The sequence below is a fragment of the Perca fluviatilis genome, chromosome 5 (genome assembly GCF_010015445.1).
Source record: "Perca fluviatilis chromosome 5, GENO_Pfluv_1.0, whole genome shotgun sequence".
Taxonomy (NCBI): domain Eukaryota; kingdom Metazoa; phylum Chordata; class Actinopteri; order Perciformes; family Percidae; genus Perca; species Perca fluviatilis.
Window position 1 is genome coordinate 31,777,150 of NC_053116.1, and position 19,767 is coordinate 31,796,916.

Sequence of the window (19,767 nt, forward strand, 5' to 3'; positions counted from 1 at the left end):
CTGGTGTTTCCTGTAGAACATTAGTGAATTCATCTTGAACGATACTGTCTGTTGATCATTAAAGTCTCATTTAGCTGATTACCCCCCAACGACAGCACAAGTGATCACTGGTGATGATCTGTGTGTCACTGCTGGTTTTCCATAGCTTTTATCTTACTCAAGGCCAGCTGAAATAACTTTGACGAGTCAGTGTCCTCAGTTAACTTTGAACAAGGATGCAAGAGGAGAATGAGGCATAGGGTAGAAAGGGAGTTTGGAATGAAAGCTTCCTGTCAAAACTTGGGTGTGAAAGCTAGTGCGTCGGGTAGAGATGAATAAAAAACAAAGAAAAATACACTTGCTTTTTGTATATACTTCTTTTGCATGTCTTATTATCTTAACCAGCACAAAGTAATAACTCATGCTTCTTCTTTCTTTTTAATTGCTTTTCCTTAATGTATCACCTCACAAACTAACGAGTAAAACAAATACTAAAGTAAATGATAAACCGCCGACACAAACACACACAATTCCTGAGGCCCATCACTCACCCTTTATTTCTACTGACCTATAGCTTTGGGTGTAGCTGTGTATGGATTCATATTTGTGTGTGTGTGTGTGTGTGTGTGTGTGTGTGTGTGTGTGTGTGTGTGTGTGTGTGTGTGTGTGTGTGTGTGTGTGTGTGTGTGTGTGTGTGTGTGTGTGTTCGGTGTTTAACTATATTCGTGGGCTCCAAAAGCCGGGAGTCCAGTATACTTGTGGGGTCCCGACAGCTTTGTGGGGCCAAAATGCTGGACCCCACAAGTTTAAAGGGCTGTTTGAGGGTTAAGACTTGGTTTTAGGATTAGGGATAGAATTAGGTTATGTTTAGGGTGAGGGTAAGGGTTAAGGTTAGGCATTTAGTTGTGATGGTTAGGGTAAGGGGCCAGGGAATGCATGATGTCATTGACGGGTCCCCACAAAGATAGTGCCACGCACTGTGTGTGTGTGTGTGTGTGTGTGTGTGCGTGTTTGTGTGTAGGTGTGATAAACTTGTGGCTTTGAAACAAGACTGCCCAAAATGTGTCACTCTCATCTCTCTCTCTCTCTCTCTCTCTCTCTCTCTCTCTCTCTCTCTCGCTGCATCCCAGAAATAATCGCTGTGGGGACAGGCCAGAGGAGGAGAGCAAAGAGAAAGAAAGAGAGAGACATTTATCATTTGTTCAGTAGACGTTCACCCTGTGACCGCACTGTGACATTGTTTTCTTTATTCAGTTCATTCGGGCCAGCAGCTGATAATTTATATGCACTACCCCTTTAATAATGAGACGTCGTCTTCTCGAAGTGGGGCAGACTATTGTTTATGCAGACACGCATAAAATGCTCAGTCAACATTGGGGTCCTGACCACTCTTTGTCAAAGTCATCACACACACGCACGCACACACACACACACACACACACACACACACACACACACACTGAAGGAGTGACAGTGATGGAGTATCCTTTCCTCCTGGTGTTTGCTCCAGTCAGGCTGATTTTGTTGAGTGAGTTTGTGTGCAGCATCTATTGGAATTTCATCCTTGAAATTCTTTTTCTTTTCTTTTCTTTTAAATCCATACTCCTCTGTTTACCTTGAAGACAGCAGTACAGTGGTCCTCAAGGCCCACACCTCTCTGCTCTTGACAAATTGAGCTAGTTTAGCAGTAGTTTCACTACTCACCGCAGGGCATCTCACACACACACACACACACACACAAACATACACTCAAACCTACACACCCTGCTAGGCTGCGCTATACACAAGTGTGTTCTGCTTGGCCGCTCATGTGTGTCAGCTGAGCTGGTACATCAAGGGAAGTGGGGGGGGGGGGGAGAAAAGAGAGAGAGTGTGACAAGTTGAAGAGAGAGTGGGATGAGAGAGGGACGGATGGATGGAGAGAATGACAGAGAAACAATAGAGAAATGCAATTGTTTCCAAAGCTCTGAGGAGCGAGTGAGAGGGAATGGTGGCGCCAAATCAGATACTGCGAGGGAAGTGAATCGCTGTGTAGATGCAAATACAGATTCGTACACGCACACACACACACATCATCGATAGAGCTCGAGAGATGAAGATTTGTCCTCACTTGTTGTCATCTCAGAGCTGTCAAGATAAAACTATTATGGTTGCAGTGTGAAAACAATAGCTCAGGGCCCACAGTTATATTCAGGTGCAGAAATGCATCCTCGTTCTCTCTCCGGTGACCTAAGCTCTCTCTTTCACTTTGAAATCGTCAGCCTCACAGACTACAAAGGGCATCCCCAAACATGTAGAAACACAGGAAAGTCACAGAGTTTTGGAGAGAATGTGTTCACCACGACCAACAACAGCATTCCACACAACAGCAAACTGACACAGGTTATTTACTTCAATAACACTTTATTTGAAGGTATCGACATAATTGTGACAGGACACGGTCATAACTATGACATGACACTGTCATGAACGTGTCATAAATGTTATAAACAAGTCATGAACGTTTATGACTCCTGTTATTAAGTGTCATTCGTTTTTTGTCATGACAAGTTGACATTGTTTGGGTTGTCTTGATTATGACAACTTGACATTAATCAAGGTGACATTACCAGAAGTTGTCTTGGTCACGACAAGTTGACATTACATTTGTTTGGGATGTCTTTGTAATGACAACTTGACATTCAATTTCTTTGGAGTGTCCTTATTAAGACAACTTAACATTAAACAGGATTACATTATGTCAAGTTGTCATGACAAAGACATCCTCTGGTAATGTCATCTTGGTTAATGTCAAGTTGTCATTAAAAAGACATCCCAAACAAATGTAATGTCAACTTGTCATGACCAAGACAACTTCTGGTAATGTCTCTTTGATTAATGTCATGTTGTCATAATCAAGACAACCCAAACAATGTCAACTTGTCGTGTCAAAAACTGAATGACAGAAGTCATAAACGTTTACAACTTGTTTATAACGTTTGACACGTTCATGACAGTGTCATGTCATAGTTATGACAGTGTCATGTCATGATTATGTCAATACCTTCAAATAAAGTGTTACATTTACTTCTAGTACACACCTGCCGCATTACTACTACTACTACTACTACTTCTACTGGTGGAGCATGGTCTGTTTGTATCTGACAGAACATTTCCAGATTGACATTTGTTGTCAGACGAGTTGGTTTGCAACAAAAGCAACAAAAATACCACCACCACAGCAGTAATAGTAGTATTACTGTGACAGTATTATTGTTACTACCGTATAGTTGCTCTACAGTACAGTGCCACTGTAGTAGAAGCAGTATCATATGGAGTATGTTAACAGATTGACCAGTTCAGTTGTCAATAGTGACGGATCTGTTGGCATAAAAGCTCAGTAGCTGTTAGGATTTTATCCTTAGCTCTGTTATGGCTTCCATGTCGGCCTTGAAGTGAAGTATGGAAGTTATTTGTTGACCCTGGAAAAAGAAGTTTGACAAAACAATCCCAAGCCTTGTATTTTGTTTCCATCAGGTAGCTCCAAAAAGCAATTAAGAGACGCATGAAAAAAACAAGAGTAGTCCGTCACGTCATAAACAAAAGTGAAAAGTTGTTTGTATTTCATCATTTTGGTAACCTGAATCACCAGGTTGTTTGTTACACGAACCATCTGAGAAGTCGTCACCGGAAACTGTTTAGAAAACAGCAGGCACTTTCAAAAAAGTACCTGGCAGATGATTGGATGGGCCATCTTTCTATCGTGTCCGCCATTGTTTTTTAAAGATTATTTTTTGGGGCATTTTAGGCCTTTAATTGACAGGACAGCTGAAGACGTGAAAGGGAAGAGAGAGGGGGGAAGTACATGCAGCAAGGGGCCGCAGGTCGGAGTCGAACCCGGGCCCGCTGCGTCGAGGAGTAACCCTCTATACATGGGCGCCCGCTACATGGGCAACTGAGCTATCTGGGTGCCCTCGCGTCCGCCATTGTTGTTCGGTCGCGGTCGTCGCACTAGGCTTGTGCCGATTGGCGATCAGATTGTATATCGACGATTGAAAGGATGATCGGCAATTGATATTTCCTACGCCGATATTAAAGCCATTTTAACTAACTTACTAGCAGATTTTACTAAGATGTTGCGTGCATTGGAGCTCACTGTTAGCTCCAGTGATTGCACACAGCACTCCATCCTCACAGTGAAGGACAGTGACTTCACATACCCTCCAAACTCTGATGTAAGAACTGTTGAGTTTACTCAATGCAGGTTTACTGCCCAACACCCCTCGCTGTGTGGAAATCCTTTTTTTTTTCTTTTTCCTCATCATCTTCTACATAAAGTTGAGCTGTTGAGAGAGGCCACATCTCCTGTTCATGCCTATTTCAGCCGTGGCCAGCATGCTGCTAACTGATGATGATGTTACAAAGTGCCTTTATTATTTAGTGACATGTTTTAGCCATTTTACTTAGGGAAAGATGCATTACACGTGTAGATATATACACATACATGGACCTGCTTATATTTCCTATCCACCTTACCCACTTTCCCCAGCTGGTTCTAGATTTGAAACCAGCACCCACACTATTACAAGACATTCTGCACAAGTGTGTAGCTTCACATTGGCCTCAGCCTGCAGGATCTGCCTCGGGGCAGAATGTGGAGCTGCTGTTGTAGCATACAGCCAGTCCTAGTTATGTCAAATGCATTCTCATGGGCGGCATGGCACAGTGGGACCGAAGGAGAGGACCTACATTAACTAGTCATTCAACCCAATCTTAAACTGCCAACGGACAGAGGGGATTCTGCCCAGTTTCAGTGCAAATCAACTCATTTCAAGCTTGTGAATGAATAAGTTGTAATTTCTTTGTTACCACTTGCACAATCTGCATTATTCTACCTTGTTTGACACCTGTTACTGAAATATGCGAGACAGCATTGAATTAAGAGCTCTTTTATTGACCCCCACTGGCAGAGTTTTCTCTTGTTTAAAAGAAAAAAAAGACTCAATAGCAGGCTAAATGGCTGAGAACGACAGCCATTTTTTGCAGTGCAAGGGCGGGGGAAGAAAGATAGACGGGAAGGGGATAAAAGCGTGCAGGAGGGAAGATTGACAGCGAGCAAAAAAATGCAAGAAAATAATGAGAGCGATATTATAGAGACGAAGTTAACAAGAGGGACAGAAAAGAAGAGATGAGAGAGGGATGAAAGAGATGGAGAGTAGAGTAGAGAAGCAAAGATGGCAAGGAGAAGGAAGAATGAAGCAAGCGACTGTTGTGGGGACTGGTTACAGCTTGTGGTTATGATAGGGGCAGGCAGGGGAGGCAAGCTGCATATGTGTGCACTGAAAGAAGGCTTGTGAGAGCGGCGCTGAGGGGGGAACTCAAGTCCATCACGCTTGTGAAAGATTAAAGACACCCGCAAACACACGCGCACGCGACCATGCCAGCCCAGCCCGAACTGACAGCAGAAAAAGTGCTGAGCCCTGTCTTACTATCTGACAAGAAGGGTACAGATGCAGCGTTGGCGAAGGGAGTTCTGCGTGCGTGTGTGCTTATCTGTGTGCTCCTGACTTAAATAGAAAGAGACGTCTTCTGTTAGCGTCTTGTGGTTATAAAGTGACATTTCATAGCACGTATTCTCCAGCAGGGATGTAAGTCAAAGGAATACCGTTGACATTTTGACGCTCCCAGTGCCCTGCAGTTTCAGTGAGGATTCCTAACAGTGCTAATAGTGCTAATAAAGCAGGCCAAGGGTCTGGGGAAGAAAAATAACAGTAGTATAATTCAACTTATACCTTTGAGAATTTTTTAGTGTGAGTGTATCTAATTGCTCATGCCGCTTTGGCCACCCTTGCCACATTCTGGCAGGCAGAGGCAGCTGAAAGTGTAAATGCTACACTGCCGCTCAAAACAACTGCTGCTGTCAGCTGCTCCAAAAACACAGCTAATTAAGTTAAGCTAATACGTTTTTCCATGATTCACTAACCGTAAAAAATAAGTTTTTCTTTTTCAAAATTAGGTCTTGGACAATATTAATATATATTATACATTTAATATTACCATATACTTGCCGCATTATTATACATATAAGGAGATTTTACTCACCAAGTTAATAAATGAGATCTGGGAATGCTGCGATATCTCTATAAGGGAATTCAGTTACGTGATGATTATCATGAATGGTAACATTACCCAAACTGTGTGTTGTAATTATCATTTTCTCTTAGTCGTAAATAACTAAACTTTACTTTTTATACCACATTTCAAAACAGTATAGCTTTACAAATGGGAGAAAAGAAAGACAAGCAAATGAAAAACTTGGACAACAAAGTATACAAACCACAAAAGTGAATGTTGTTATAAGATCATGAAAAAACAAAGAAAACAATTGAGCTTCTTTTTAAATGGCCACCAATTTGGCTTCTTTGAAACTTTGTGGGGAGCTGATCCGAAGTGGGGGAAGCGACAGCAGAAAGTCATCGAATGTTTCCATTGTTGCTGGGGTTCCAGGAAGTCTAATCGACATCAAAGCTTTCTTACAGTGTCTGACCACATGTGACCAGTTTGCTCCAAGCACAGTGCAATCTCCGAACAATGCAGCTCTACTCCCTTACAGTACATGTTTAGCATGATTCTGGCATCAGCATTGGATTGCTGCCATTAGAAGTGCACTAGTCATATGGATATTTCCTAAAAAGTCTATCTAGGCCGAAACAGTGGCACGGACACACTGTACTGTACATTCACTCGACCACACTTGGCCAGTGTTGTACTATTTTAACCAGAGCCAACTATTGTTAGCTGTTAGGAAAACAGCTTCATAGTGGCATGCTGTCACCGGCCAGCTGTCTGCCTGTCACTCTTTGTGTGTGTGTGTGCGTGTGTGTGTGTGTGTGTGTGTGTGTGTGTGTCACCTGGGGCCCGCCTCCTGTTGTGAGAGCAGCGGTGCGACAAAAGAACGATGATTAATTTCACTCAGAGTAACCTGTCTCGCTGATGTTGCTCAACCAAGCTCTGTGTGTGTGTGTGTGTGTGTGTGTGTGTGTGTGTGTGTGTGTGTGTGTGTGTGTGTGTGTGTGTGTGTGTGTGTGTGTGTGTGTGTGTGTGTGTGTGTGTGTGTGTGTGTGTGTGTGTGTGTGTGTGAGAGCTGTAGACTGTGTAGTCAGCAGGTGTGCTGTGATACTTTGGATGCCCTCCAGTCAGGGTCAGACACACACATACACACACACTTGCATACACATTCACTGAAATGACAACCTTATAAATCCCACCCCACCAACTCACAATGACACTGTTCAGTCTCTCTCTCTCTCTCTCTCTCTCTCTCTCTCTCTCTCTCTCTCTCTATCTTTCTCTCTCTCTCTCCCTCCCTTTCAAATTGTCTCTTTTTTTAACATGCAACTAGGTATTTACTAACCCCTTTTTGTTTTACTAACTGGTATTAAATTGAAATTCCTTTTGGAAACAAGATCCTGCTGTCAAAGTTATAGCTGTGTGTGTGTGTGTGTGTGTGTGTGTGTGTGTGTGTGTGTGTGTGTGTGTGTGTGTGTGTGTGTGTGTGTGTGGGCGTGCATGTGCATGTGCACAGAACCTCCTTTCAACAGATGAGACTGAAATCAATTTCATTAGGGATCATGAATAAAATGAGGAGCCGTTAACACACACTCTTACACACACACACACCACCGTAGATTTCATTAAGGAAATGCCTTTTTCCCCTCCCTCTGTTCCCTCCATCATCAAAGAGCTACTTGAACATTTGGGAGACTGGTTCATTACTCGTCCTCGTCGGACATTTGTAACACTGGTTTCAATAAGAGATGCTAACGAGGTTAACAAGCTGCTCCTATCTTCCCCTCTCTTTCCTCTCTGCATCCTTCCCTCCTTCTCTTCATCTGCCCTCCTTTTGTCCGACCGTGTAATTAACTAGATGTTTAACAGCTGAGGTTGGACAGGGCACTGCTGTGTCTGGACACACACACGCGCGCACACACACACACACACACACACACACACACACACACACACACACACACACACACACACACACAAGTTGAAGATAGAGGTCTGTGTCTGTAAGGGGAGGAAAAGGACAAGGGGGACAAAGGAAGAAATGAGGACGGAAAGGAGAAATCTTAACAGGGAAAGGAAAGAAAACAAAGGGAAACAGGATGAAGAGGAGATATTGTAAATGTAATGAAGTGAAGAAGTTTACGAGGAAATAACTAGGAAGAAGGCAGGTGGGGAAAGAGAGGCAGATGACAGAAAGTTGGAATAAAATGTCAGTGCAAAGTTGGTTAATGAACAATAAAAAAAACAATGCATCACACTGGCATTCCATAAATACATGCCAAATGGAAAGATGGAGGGAAAGAAGTGAAGGTAGTAAAGGAAGTCAAACCGAGCCACCGGGAGAAAAAGAATCGAGGACAACTTTTGAAAGAAGAAGAATTGATAGCATGTGCTACCTGACCCAAAAGGTGTGACCGGTGGTTGAACCCAGCATGGTATTAATCACTGCACCACTCCAGCCAAACCTCATTACTCCCCTTTGTTCACTTTTATTACCTCCTCGTCCTCTTCTACACACTTCTGTGTGCACACACACTGAGCATCCCTCTCCCTCCACCACACCACCCACCCTCACCCCCATGTCATCTGTCTCCACCATCATTATCAACTTTTGACTTCGTCCCCGAAACCAACTTCAGTCCATGAGGGAGTCTACCGGTCTGTTCAAAACAATCCTGCATGTTTAGCTTGCTAGCATTGTTATTGAAATGCATGCTGCCAAAATGTATCAATGTCAAGATACAAGAGTTTAGTTCCCACTGAATAAGGACAGAGGTTGATGTTGCAAGTGCTCTTGAGTTAGCCTGGCTCCGCCCTCCTACGTACTTACGCTCAATTTTCGTTTCCCTTCAGTACTCCATCTGGGTTTGCGGTATATTCTTGGGTTTTCTCCTTAAAAAATGTTGGCGGTCCAATCATCAAACAGAGGGAGCGGCTGAGAATGATGGCATTGAGGAAAGGCGCTAGAAAGATGTGAGCGAACACATTCGGTCCGTTGTGGCAACGCTGCAGAATATCCAGAAGTTAAAGCCCGAGCAAGAACAATCTTTGCTAAGTTTTGTTGGTGGCCACGATGTTGTGGCCCTCCTTCCCACGGGGTTTGGGAAAAGTTTGATTTTCCAGCTTGCTACGTTAGTGGTGAAGGAGTTGGCTAAGGCTAACGCTCGCGGTGCTAATGCTAATAGCCTTGACGGTCTCCCCTCTTGTTGCACATGCGCATGACATACGTCACGACCAAACGTTAGCGATTGGTTATGGCAGATCCAATAGTTTTAAACTTCAACAGAGTACCCGCCTTTAAGGAGAGTGGCCAGACTCTCTGTACAAATGAAATGTACGAGAGTCTGGTAGGACCAGGCTACTCTTGAGTGTTCACTCAATCTGGAAATCGAGCAACATTCATTTTTACCTACACTATCAAAAGTTTGGAATCTCCTGGCATGAAAGCTTGATTATTATTGTTATTTTTTATGTGGGTTGGCTTTGTACACGGTGAACACGACCCTGTACAGTGGTTTAACCATACTGACAAGTTAAAGGGCAGAAAGAGACAAAGAGCCCTCTGAGCAACAGTTGAATAAGAGTAGAAAAAGTCAGCAGTCATTGGTTAAAGAAACTGGAAGCTTAGCATTGCAATGTGCTAAACAGGATAATAACAAGCTTTAATTAAAATTCAATGTGTTGCTTTAGAAAAGCTATTCTTCAAACTTAGAAATAGAAGTTTAGTCTAAGGTTAGCACTGTTGGAATCTTAGCTCAACATTTGGACTGACAAATCACAGTTTAAACCTATTCCATCTAACCACTAAGTAGACTGTAGAGGGCCCAAAGAAAAATGGACAAACTAAATATTTAGAGCTCAATTGCACCTAAGAAGAAACACATCAATGTAGCAGCTGATTCCAAACTTTTGAACAGCATTGTACATAATTAGCATATATATGGAGTAACTCTATTCCTATGTTATAAATATAAATATCGGTGGTTCTCCTGGTTTAAAAAAAAACACGTCACCTGTGAACGTCCACTCTCCTACTCTTGACTCCAACTCTGGCAGTTAGCTAGTATAATAGAAAGAATGTTTGTTCAAAAGCCCTAACACGACAAGTAGAAGGATCTGGAGTGGCAATGTGAATTATGGCTTTTGTTTGTGTGGAGCAAAGGTGGAAGTAGCTTGACGTTGTTATCCGGTCATTTTTGGCAAGCTGTGACAAACATATGTATTTTGTCTGGAGGATTTGTTGGCACCTGGGTTTGTGAGTGTAAGTTTGCGACACAGGACAGTAAAGAAGGGGAAAACAGAGACTCCACAGTTGAAGTGTAGGATGCTAACTCGCAGTGTTGTCTCCATTATTGCCTGACTGAAGGTGGCCTAGAGAGACCATACTTCAGCTGAAAGGTCGAAGACATGATGCATGTCTTATTGAACTGTCCTTAAGCAAGACATGCAACCTGTAACTGCTTCCTTAATGTACATCACCCAGGAAAAGAGCATTTAGCTAAGTGCCTGGAATATATATGGAGCGTCCTTGCTCTTTTCTGTTGAAGTGACTGAATTGATATGTCATTTAAGCCACCAGCACATATTCCAAATAAACATTGTGTTTTAAAACTAATTATTCGCTGGATAATTAGAATTCCAATAGCAGCAATTAATGTTCAGCGCACTCATCGTAGAGTGTCCCTGCTGCGCAAGATAAAATACGTATGATTGTCTAGCTCCACAGAGGTAAACTAATCAGTAAAAAAAAAAAAAAAAAAAAAATCTGTTTTAATGACTCATAAACTGTCACTAACAAGTGGGATCCTTTTATGTTTTTTTTTTTTGTTCTAATAATCACCCTTGGAGCAGTTATAAAAGCATATTTAATAAGAGCCTTTTAAAACAGGTAGACTGATTTTGGAGCAGAGTCCATTTCATCTTATAGCCCGGGCTGTCTGCTAATAAGTTCCAGAAAGTGAGAAACTGGACAAATGGAGACATACAAAAAAGTTCCAGATGCCCCAGTGTCGCCTTTGCTTTTCACTTTTATTGCTTTGAATTTAGTGAGCACAGGCTACACAAAGAGAAGAGGTGGAATTTCTGAAGCTGGTTCCTGCAGGGGTTTCAGCGAGGTAAACATATGATATTTATTTGGAATTCTTATAATATGGTTTTCCTCTGGGTGAAGTGTAGATTGTAAGAAAAGCACATGGAAAAAAAAAAAAGAAAAAGTGGATTATTGGAGGGTTAATGAAAGTTTCTCACCCTTAAGTGCCGCCGCTTCCTCAGTGCGAAGTCTGCGTTTAGACACACTAACTTCCAGAGGTCACAGAAGGAGAGCAGAAACCTGCAGGCTAGTAGACTAGATGAGAATCTGCAGTCACCTGCTCCAGTCTGCAGTCCCCTCTGTGCCAGCTGACCTGAATCCCACTCCAACTGCCCTCTGCCCCGAGCTGTAGTGCCAGAGCACGCTCCCTGCTCCTATCGCCCCCCCCCCCCTCGCTCCGCCACAGTCCTTTACTCATCACAACTGATATGGCAGCCTAGGGCTTGTAGTAGTTTTAGAATTAACAAATAAAGTTGTTTTTAGTGTGTGTAGGTGAGTGAATGTGTCAATGTGAGCTCGCCTGTTTTGTTGTTCACAGAGAGAGAGAGAGAGAGAGAGAGAGAGAGAGAGAGAGAGAGAGAGAGAGAGAGTGAGAGAGAGAGAGAGAGAGAGAGAGAGAGAGTGTAATCATCGGAGTCAGAAATACAAGGGAACAAAAGGTCACACTCGCATCAATAAAAGTTTCAGTGTTTGTGTTCATGTCGGAGCAACATAAGGGACTGCTAAAACAAATGACCTTTGGACAGTAACAACTTGGATACACCTCCGCGCACACAAATGCAGTAAAACGTACAAGTCAATACAAAACAATAATTAAGTAGTACCTATTTGCCCTATATCAGGTTTCCCAAGAAAACAAGCGCTTTTCTGTTGTGTTTCTGCTGTAGGCTACATACCTCCACATTTTAGTGTAAAATCCCAAGGTTTAGTCTCTCAGTGTCCCACTGAGCAACTCCTCAAACCTGATTTGTCAAAACACTTAACTTTTAACCAAAGCCGCTTCCTCACCAAAGCACATACAGTGATGACAGTCTGTCTGTTAATGAACCTTCTGTTCAGAAAAAGAAAAGAAAAAAATAGATTAAGGAAACTCTGGTAGTGATTTGACACATAATAACCACAGCACCAGACTGTGGAGACTAAGGAGAGTGAAAAGGGAGATGATAGAGCGAGTCTAGCTGACAGAAAAACAGAAAACTTGTTGCAGACTAAACTGCTGTCAGGTGATGGATGAGCAGGTGGAGGTCGGGAAATTAGAAAGGGAAAGATCCATGGGGGAAAAAGTACAGAGAGAAGGAGAAAAATATTTACTTGCTGGTACAGAGGGAGGACCCTCATACAGTATAACTCTGTCATTTTGCAAATCGACTTAACACTGTAGCCTAAGCACCAACAAATGAGCCATCATTTAGTTGAGTACTGTAGTTACACCCTGTACAGTCTGGCACCATATCCAACTGGTATGCTTTTAAGTTTCAGCATAAATTGAGAAGTGCTGTGCTGAAATGTTATCTGTCACTTAAAATGCTGTGTTCCAGCTGGCAGCAACATTTAAAGTAAACTTTGAAGTGTTAAACTAGATGAAACGGGAATTGGCTGCTTTTACATGAGGTGGAAGCGAATACTTAATTGTCCTGAACATCACTGCTGTAGGCTACATTAAAAGAGACAGGAATGAGTCTAACAAAAATTAAAAGTATTCAGCAAGACTTTGTTATTGTTCTTCAGGGTTTTAATGTCTGAGGACAATAAGAAAGAAATGAACATAGGAATATTAAATTATGGTGATGGCTACCATACACTAGACCAGACAGACAACATGTCGTATGGAGCCCCCAAGCTGACAAAATATTGTAAAAGGTTTTTGACAATTCAAAAGTGTAACTTACTACATCATTAAAATGATTAGAGTGAAAAAGAGTGTAAAAATAAATGTAAAGCTTGCTCGTTCCAAGGTTTGTGTGTAACATCAGTGGGGCATTGGGAGCCAGCTAGCTTAACTGAAAAACACTGGTACCTAAACACACAGAGCACCAGCTTTGAGCTAACTACCTAACCTGACGCTAACTTTCGACATAAAACTACACCAGCCAGTGCACATAATGTTAAACATCCATTTACTGTAGGCCTACTGCTGTAGCACGACTGTATAAACTCTTGTAACACTAGCTAAAGCATTTTGTACAACAAGCAAGCGCTAAAAAAGTTAGTTAGCTAACACTACTTAGAAGTTGACAGATACAGCTTCTATCTTCACATTATCTTCATCTTCAAAGATGCCCTTAATCAACTACCAGTATGGAAATGTCATATTGTTTTCATGGGGACTATTTCTTTGATATGAAAACTGTTCACAGTGAGCTTTTTGGATTATGTATGTAGAGTAATTAAGAAGAGAACTTAGTGGTGCAAAAGCCAAATCATTTTGGTCACAAAAGTTTAGAACACCATCTTTTGCCTTTTGGTTTTCATACTATTGTTTAGCAAAGCATTTTTAAGATTTAAGAAATGTTGGATTGTAATCATGGCTTTGCCATTTTTTTCTGTCCTTGTCCAGATCCTGGTGAACTCCATCAACCAGCCTGCCTTGCTGTATGAGAATGTGGTCGTGAGCGAAGGGAGCCCCATCCTGAGAGATCTGCTCTTCAGCCCAGATCATCAGTACTTATATGCCCTCACCGATAAACAGGTATGAGAATCGCACACACAAAATATTATTATGACAGCCAAGGATAGCAGTGCAGCCCATAATGCAGCCTGCAGTTGCTGCTCTTTAATGTTTTATGTAAAAGCACTTTGAATTGCCCTGTTGCTGAAATGTGCTATACAAATAAAGCTGCCTTAACGTGCCTTGCTGTTGACAACCCTAAGGAAAACGATGACAAAATATTAATAGCCATTTGTCTGTCTGGTGATTTTGGGGACTGATCCAGTGATAAGTGACAGCAAATACATGCACACCTACTGTAGCTCAGTGTGTGTTTGCAACGGTATACACACACTACTTCCACACTCCGATGCGTTCATACACTGTCACACGCTTTCATAAATATATATTATCTGCTGAGTGCTCAGAAAAACACATACACACATTTTCACTTCTGACAATAGATGTAGTCAAGGTTAGAAAGGGAACACAGAAGAAAAAAAACAACCATTAAGACAGTGAAATAGCCACATAAAGACTTCATGAGGAAAGATGTATTAAAAACATACACTGGGGGAACGAGCAATCAAGCAAATTACATACATACGCTACCACATACAGCGCATGACCACATTTGCAATTTAAGCAGTATTACACACACACACACACACACACACACACACACACACACACACACACACACACACACACACACACACACACACATAGAGTCGTGAGTTCTAATTATGTCATGAATATTAAAATGTGTCATATATAGGATGAAAGCCCATACTGACCTTCCACCAGGGATGCAGTATACATATACCATATTTGCATTTTAATCAGTGTGTGTGAAAGATTTATTATTAAAAAATAAAAGTATGACAACTTTATTTATTTGAAGTTTTACAAGAAGAATGAAATGACTTTTGGAGATCTTTTTGCTTGTTTGTTTTTGAGAACTACCATTTTCACTTTAAAGGCCACGTTCACATTAGCATTGGAAACAGTACAATTTCACATTGAGATCAATTGACAGTGCTGACCTTTGAGGGTACGGGGAGCCGGAGAGTCCGAAATGGAGGAAGCTATCGAAGCTTATTAGCTGTGTTGCATCATCCACTTTTATTTAACCTCCTCTGTCGGAGTATAAGCTGCTCCACAAAAGAGGCACGGTTTGCACACAGTTATGAGACAATGGTAGTTGATACCGCAGAGTTCTGCTGTGGCCATTTCTCTTTCCTCCACTTTCCCTCTTCTCCTTCCTTTACCTGCTTGTCTCTCTTATCTCATAACGGTTAATGACTGCGATGTGATAACCTTCAACAAGACTTCCCCGGTACATGGACAATAACGGCCATGTGAGTGCTGTGTAATTTCCCAGCAATTAGACATAATTGACTTTCGCGTGTCTGAATAAGCGCGAAGAGGAAGTGGAGTGTAATTGATACGAATGGACAGCGTTTTTGTTGATGTGACAGGGGAAATAAGGCACTTTGATCATGGATAGCAGTCCATGAGGCTAAAATGTACTGTACAGGGAGTTCCATTAATACATAGTCAAGCAGAAGGAGTCCACCCACACAAAGAACATACACTGATTTTTGAAAACACGTGCACTGAACCACAAAATCATGCACTAATGCAAAGAAAGAAAAACTTGATTTAGAATGAGATTTAATTCCCAAATGTGTTAACATTTACAATGGGGTTAAACTGCAGCATTAAAACGATTAGAAGCAGTAGAAAATGTGTGAGTGCCTAGATTCACAACACTGAAGACAGTAGTATTAATCAGAATTTCTGCAATATTACAAAAACTATTGGCAAGAAGGTCCAAAGTCTCAGCCAAAGTACTCACTCACGTCTTTTGGATAAGATAAAACAAGCTCAGGGAGACCTTCAGAATAATATATGTTTACAAAAAAAAAAATGGCGAGCTGTCAACCGAGACTAAAAGACTTAAGCGATGATATCACTCAGGAAGATAATCCCAGCATTGGACCTGTGTTTAGCAAGTGTCTCTGTTTAAGCCAGCAGTGCTCAGCAGCTGCTCAGCAGAATTAAGAAAGCTCAAAGTCCGTGCTGGGAGTGTTCGTAGATTTCCCCTTTTAACTCCTGTCATCTGCATTAAAGATGACACCACGCCATTGCCACCAGCAAGTATTTTTCAATTATTAAAGCCAGTGTTTTATTTTTGATGAGCGCTGATATGTGCACTACATGTCTGTGCGTGTTAGTGCAGTGACTGTACGGATAGTGACGGAGGAGGAGCCTTGTAGAAACCGCAGCGCTTTCTCTCCCAGATGATCCCAGGTGACGATGATATATTTTACAAAAGTGCATAGCCACTTTACACGTCCCACACTGTTTTTACTCCACCTTGGAGAGGACTTGTCTTCTTAAACCTGGAGAGAAGAGAGATTCCGAATACAGTTGGTACAGGAATACAGTTGGTGGAGTTTCTGCCTCACAACCTCAAGACTCCGGAACGTGTTTAACAGCAGTATTCAGGAGCTTTCAGGTGTTTATTTCTTTCCCTTACTTTGGACAGACGACCGAGCCAAACTAGCTGTATCCCCCTGCCACCATTGTCGTAAGCTAAGCTAAGCTAAGCTAATTGCTTGTCCCTATTGTTAGAAGACATGAGAACGCTATTAATCTTCTCATGTCACTCACCAAGAAAGCAAAGAAGTGTATTTCCCAAAATGTCTGTTCATTAACATGTTAACTATTCATTAAAGAAATTGTCCAGCAATAAGGGATGGATGCAAGTAGGTGGGTTTATATGACGGCTTCTTCTCTTCTCTGTGTAATTTTTTTATTTTTTTCTGTAAAAGTAATGGCCTTACTTTAACATTGACCAAATTCACAGTCCAGTCAAAGAAAAGGGGAGAGAGAGAGAGAGAGAGAGGTGGAGAGAGCTGAGGAGGTGGGGAAATATAATTGGTTTGCAGGATATGGTCTGTTTCTTTCCTGCATCATCCTTTCAATATTCTTAGGGGTCCTCACTTCTGTCTCCCTCAGATGGAGTGAGTTTGTAGAGTAACTGCTCTCCATGTTGCCGCTTCAGACAGCATGGAAAAGGATAGGGATCTTCCCTCTGCTGCAGAATGTGAACTTGTGTTCCATACAGTACAGGAACAGAGTGTATGCAGAGCCTCCCTGGCCTTCTGATGAGGAGCATCTTCCTAGCCAGAGGCTGTGTGGACTAGAGATAATGTACTGTGGGTTTAAGGTCACTGAGGTGTATAAACTTGTGCTTTTTTCATGCCAAAAAAAAATAAAAAGGTATCCAAAAAATGACTGCAGCTATTTTCTCTGGACTCTAGATAGGAATTGAGTTACATACACAGATCAAGTGTAAGAACATACAAGAAATGGTCAGTTCCCTGACAGAAATAGCAGAGTTTAACCATGTTTGACCAGCTGTCTTGAGACAGCAGAAGTTTAAAAAAATGCAGCCACCTTTTCCCAAGAGTCTGGGTCTCAAAAATGGCTGCCAGAGTGTGCCACGTCCAAGAAGGTCAGACTATGAACCATGAGAAGGTAACGGTACTCTTTTGGTTGAAAAAATATGATGTTAATTGAAATGAATAAACAATTTGAATGTTCAAGCGGTTATAGCTATAACCTTGTCTTTAAGCTTTAGCTAATTTAGTTGAGCATTGCTTTTACACCAAACACAGTACAACAAACAATACTTTGCTAGGTTTTGGAATTGGCCCTTGACTATGAAAACATTACATTACAATGTTGAAACATTAACAAACATTGAAGCAGAATTAACTGCTTTTTATTTATTTTCTTTGTTGTTTTCTTTGGGCAAGCAATGCAAGCTGTCAACACTGATATGTCATCACCTTGTAAAGTTGTTATGGTGAAAATGTTAGATACACAGTTACACATCCAGTAGACGCTACCACATTAGCGTTCCTTTGGAGTCATTCTTTTGGGGAACGTGGTCAATGTTTAATATTTTTATTCTCATTTTAACTGTTTGGTCCCCAAGATCCTTGTGGACACATCTGGCTCTTTAGCTGCTAAATGCTCCACTACACTACAGTGTGTTTCTAACACTGTCAGACTACTGTTCAGGGCTGGGTAGGTCCATAGCCCACAGTGGTTTTATCAGAACTTTTTTATTATCATGTTTAAAGCAAACTGCTTAAGGACAAATCCGGCGCAAAATGAACCTAGGGGTTAATAACACATTTGTATCAGTCGAACGATGAACGCCGTGTAACCAGTAACCAGTAAGCACGTCGTTCGCCTGCCTGTATTCGTGAACGGTACTGTCTTTATAAACTATCTTTTTAATAAACCGTCTGTACACTTACAAAGTTCTCAATGCTTCGCTTTACATGTAGGGACCCTCATTATGCTACCGTGGAAGTGTGGTGCTATTTTGAGCCTTGTTAGTGGTTTAGAAATAGCGATTTCTTTTTACTTTACCCGTGCCCCGATCACTAGCGTTATAAGCTAATTAGCGGTTTGCGCTAAAACTGGTCACATTCGATTAGCATGAAAACATATCCCAGAGAACGGTCGACTCGGTACAAATGTGTTATTAACCCCTAGGTTAACTGTTAGATCTGAATGTACCTGGTAGGTGTCTACGGTCCACGAGCAACTATAATCTGTCCCAGCCACGCTCGCGACTAAAGTCAAGAGGGGACCGTGCTTTCGCTGTTGTTGGTCCTAAGCTGTGGAATAGCCTCCCCGTCTCCTTGAGATCGCTGTCTTCTTTATATGAGTTTAAACTCAAACTAAAGTTTTATCTCTTGGAGCGTGCATTTCCTTAAATTCTTATTTTTTATTTATGTCTTTTTGTTGTCTGAAGGATGTTTTATTCTATTTTCTTATCTGACTCTTGTTATGTGAAGCACAGTGGTCAACTTCTGCTGTGTTTACTTGTGCTATATAAATAAAATGAAATGAAAATGAAATAGGTTCATTTTGCGCCGGATTTCTCCTTTAAGTTCTGGGCCATAAAAACGAATACGATGTCTGCTGATGGAAGTGATCAACCCGTTCTCACTCCCAACTCAGCAGCGGCTTGACCGCGGCGCTGTAAGATGAAGTAGTACGAAGAGAACGAAAGAACGGTAGCGAGTAGTATGAAAGACGGAAAATCTGCGTAAGGAGGCTGGTTGGGGTTTGTGTCCTGTTCTTGTCCCGCATGTCACTGAAACGTACCTCCCGACCCGAATGTCCAAAAAAAGTGACGCCAAGAGTCGCGACCAAGCACATCTAAATATGACACCGAGAGAGGGCTAGGTGCTAAAGGCGACTTTTTGCGTCAGTAACAAACGCCAAAGGCCCCTGACCAATCGTCGCTTTTTGACGGGATGGAAGTGAGAAAGTGATGCAACTCGCTTCTGGAAGCGCTGGACTCTTCCCATTGGCTGACAGACCTCGGGTCCTCAGTGAGGCCTGCATTAGGACTCTCTTCTCACCAAGTACTGTAATTTGACAGCCTGTTACATACGTACTCTTTATGATGATCGCTTTCAGAAGTGAGGTTTACCTTCACCCTGTTTGTCCTCTTCTTGTTCTCCCCTCCTCTTCTTCCTTCTCCTCTGCATCCCCCCATTCCTCTCTCCTTGTTGAATAATAGAAATGCCAAGTGATGAGAGCTCAAACATCAAAAAGCCCATTTCCCAGCTTGACAGAGCAATTTACCTTTTCCCACATTCACTCACACACATAATTAAAAGTGGTGGATTGGACTGCTGCGTATAGACTGCGTATCTGTATAGCTGTCCTGCCTCACATATATAAGCACGCACACACACATAGTGGGAAAACATAAAACTGCCCGATTCACCGCGAGAGGAGAGTTTTCGATTAGCGAGCGATGGATTTATACATGGCTCTCTTTGTGTCTCTGCTACACACACACACACACACACACACACACACATACCCACACAGTCTCTCAATGTTCTTTCACTCCATGTTTCACTTTGCCTGCCTCTTGCTTTTGCTCTGTCTCTTTCTG

General features: G+C 42.0%; 1 protein-coding gene across 1 annotated transcript in view; it reads left to right on the forward strand.

Annotated features, from left to right (window-relative positions):
• The window catches only part of LOC120559298 (plexin-A1-like), a 296,826-nt gene that overhangs the window by 129,695 nt on the left and 147,364 nt on the right, over positions 1-19,767 (forward strand). Inside the window, 1 exon segment of the mRNA XM_039800924.1 lies at positions 13,674-13,805. Coding sequence (XP_039656858.1) covers positions 13,674-13,805 — 132 coding nt within the window.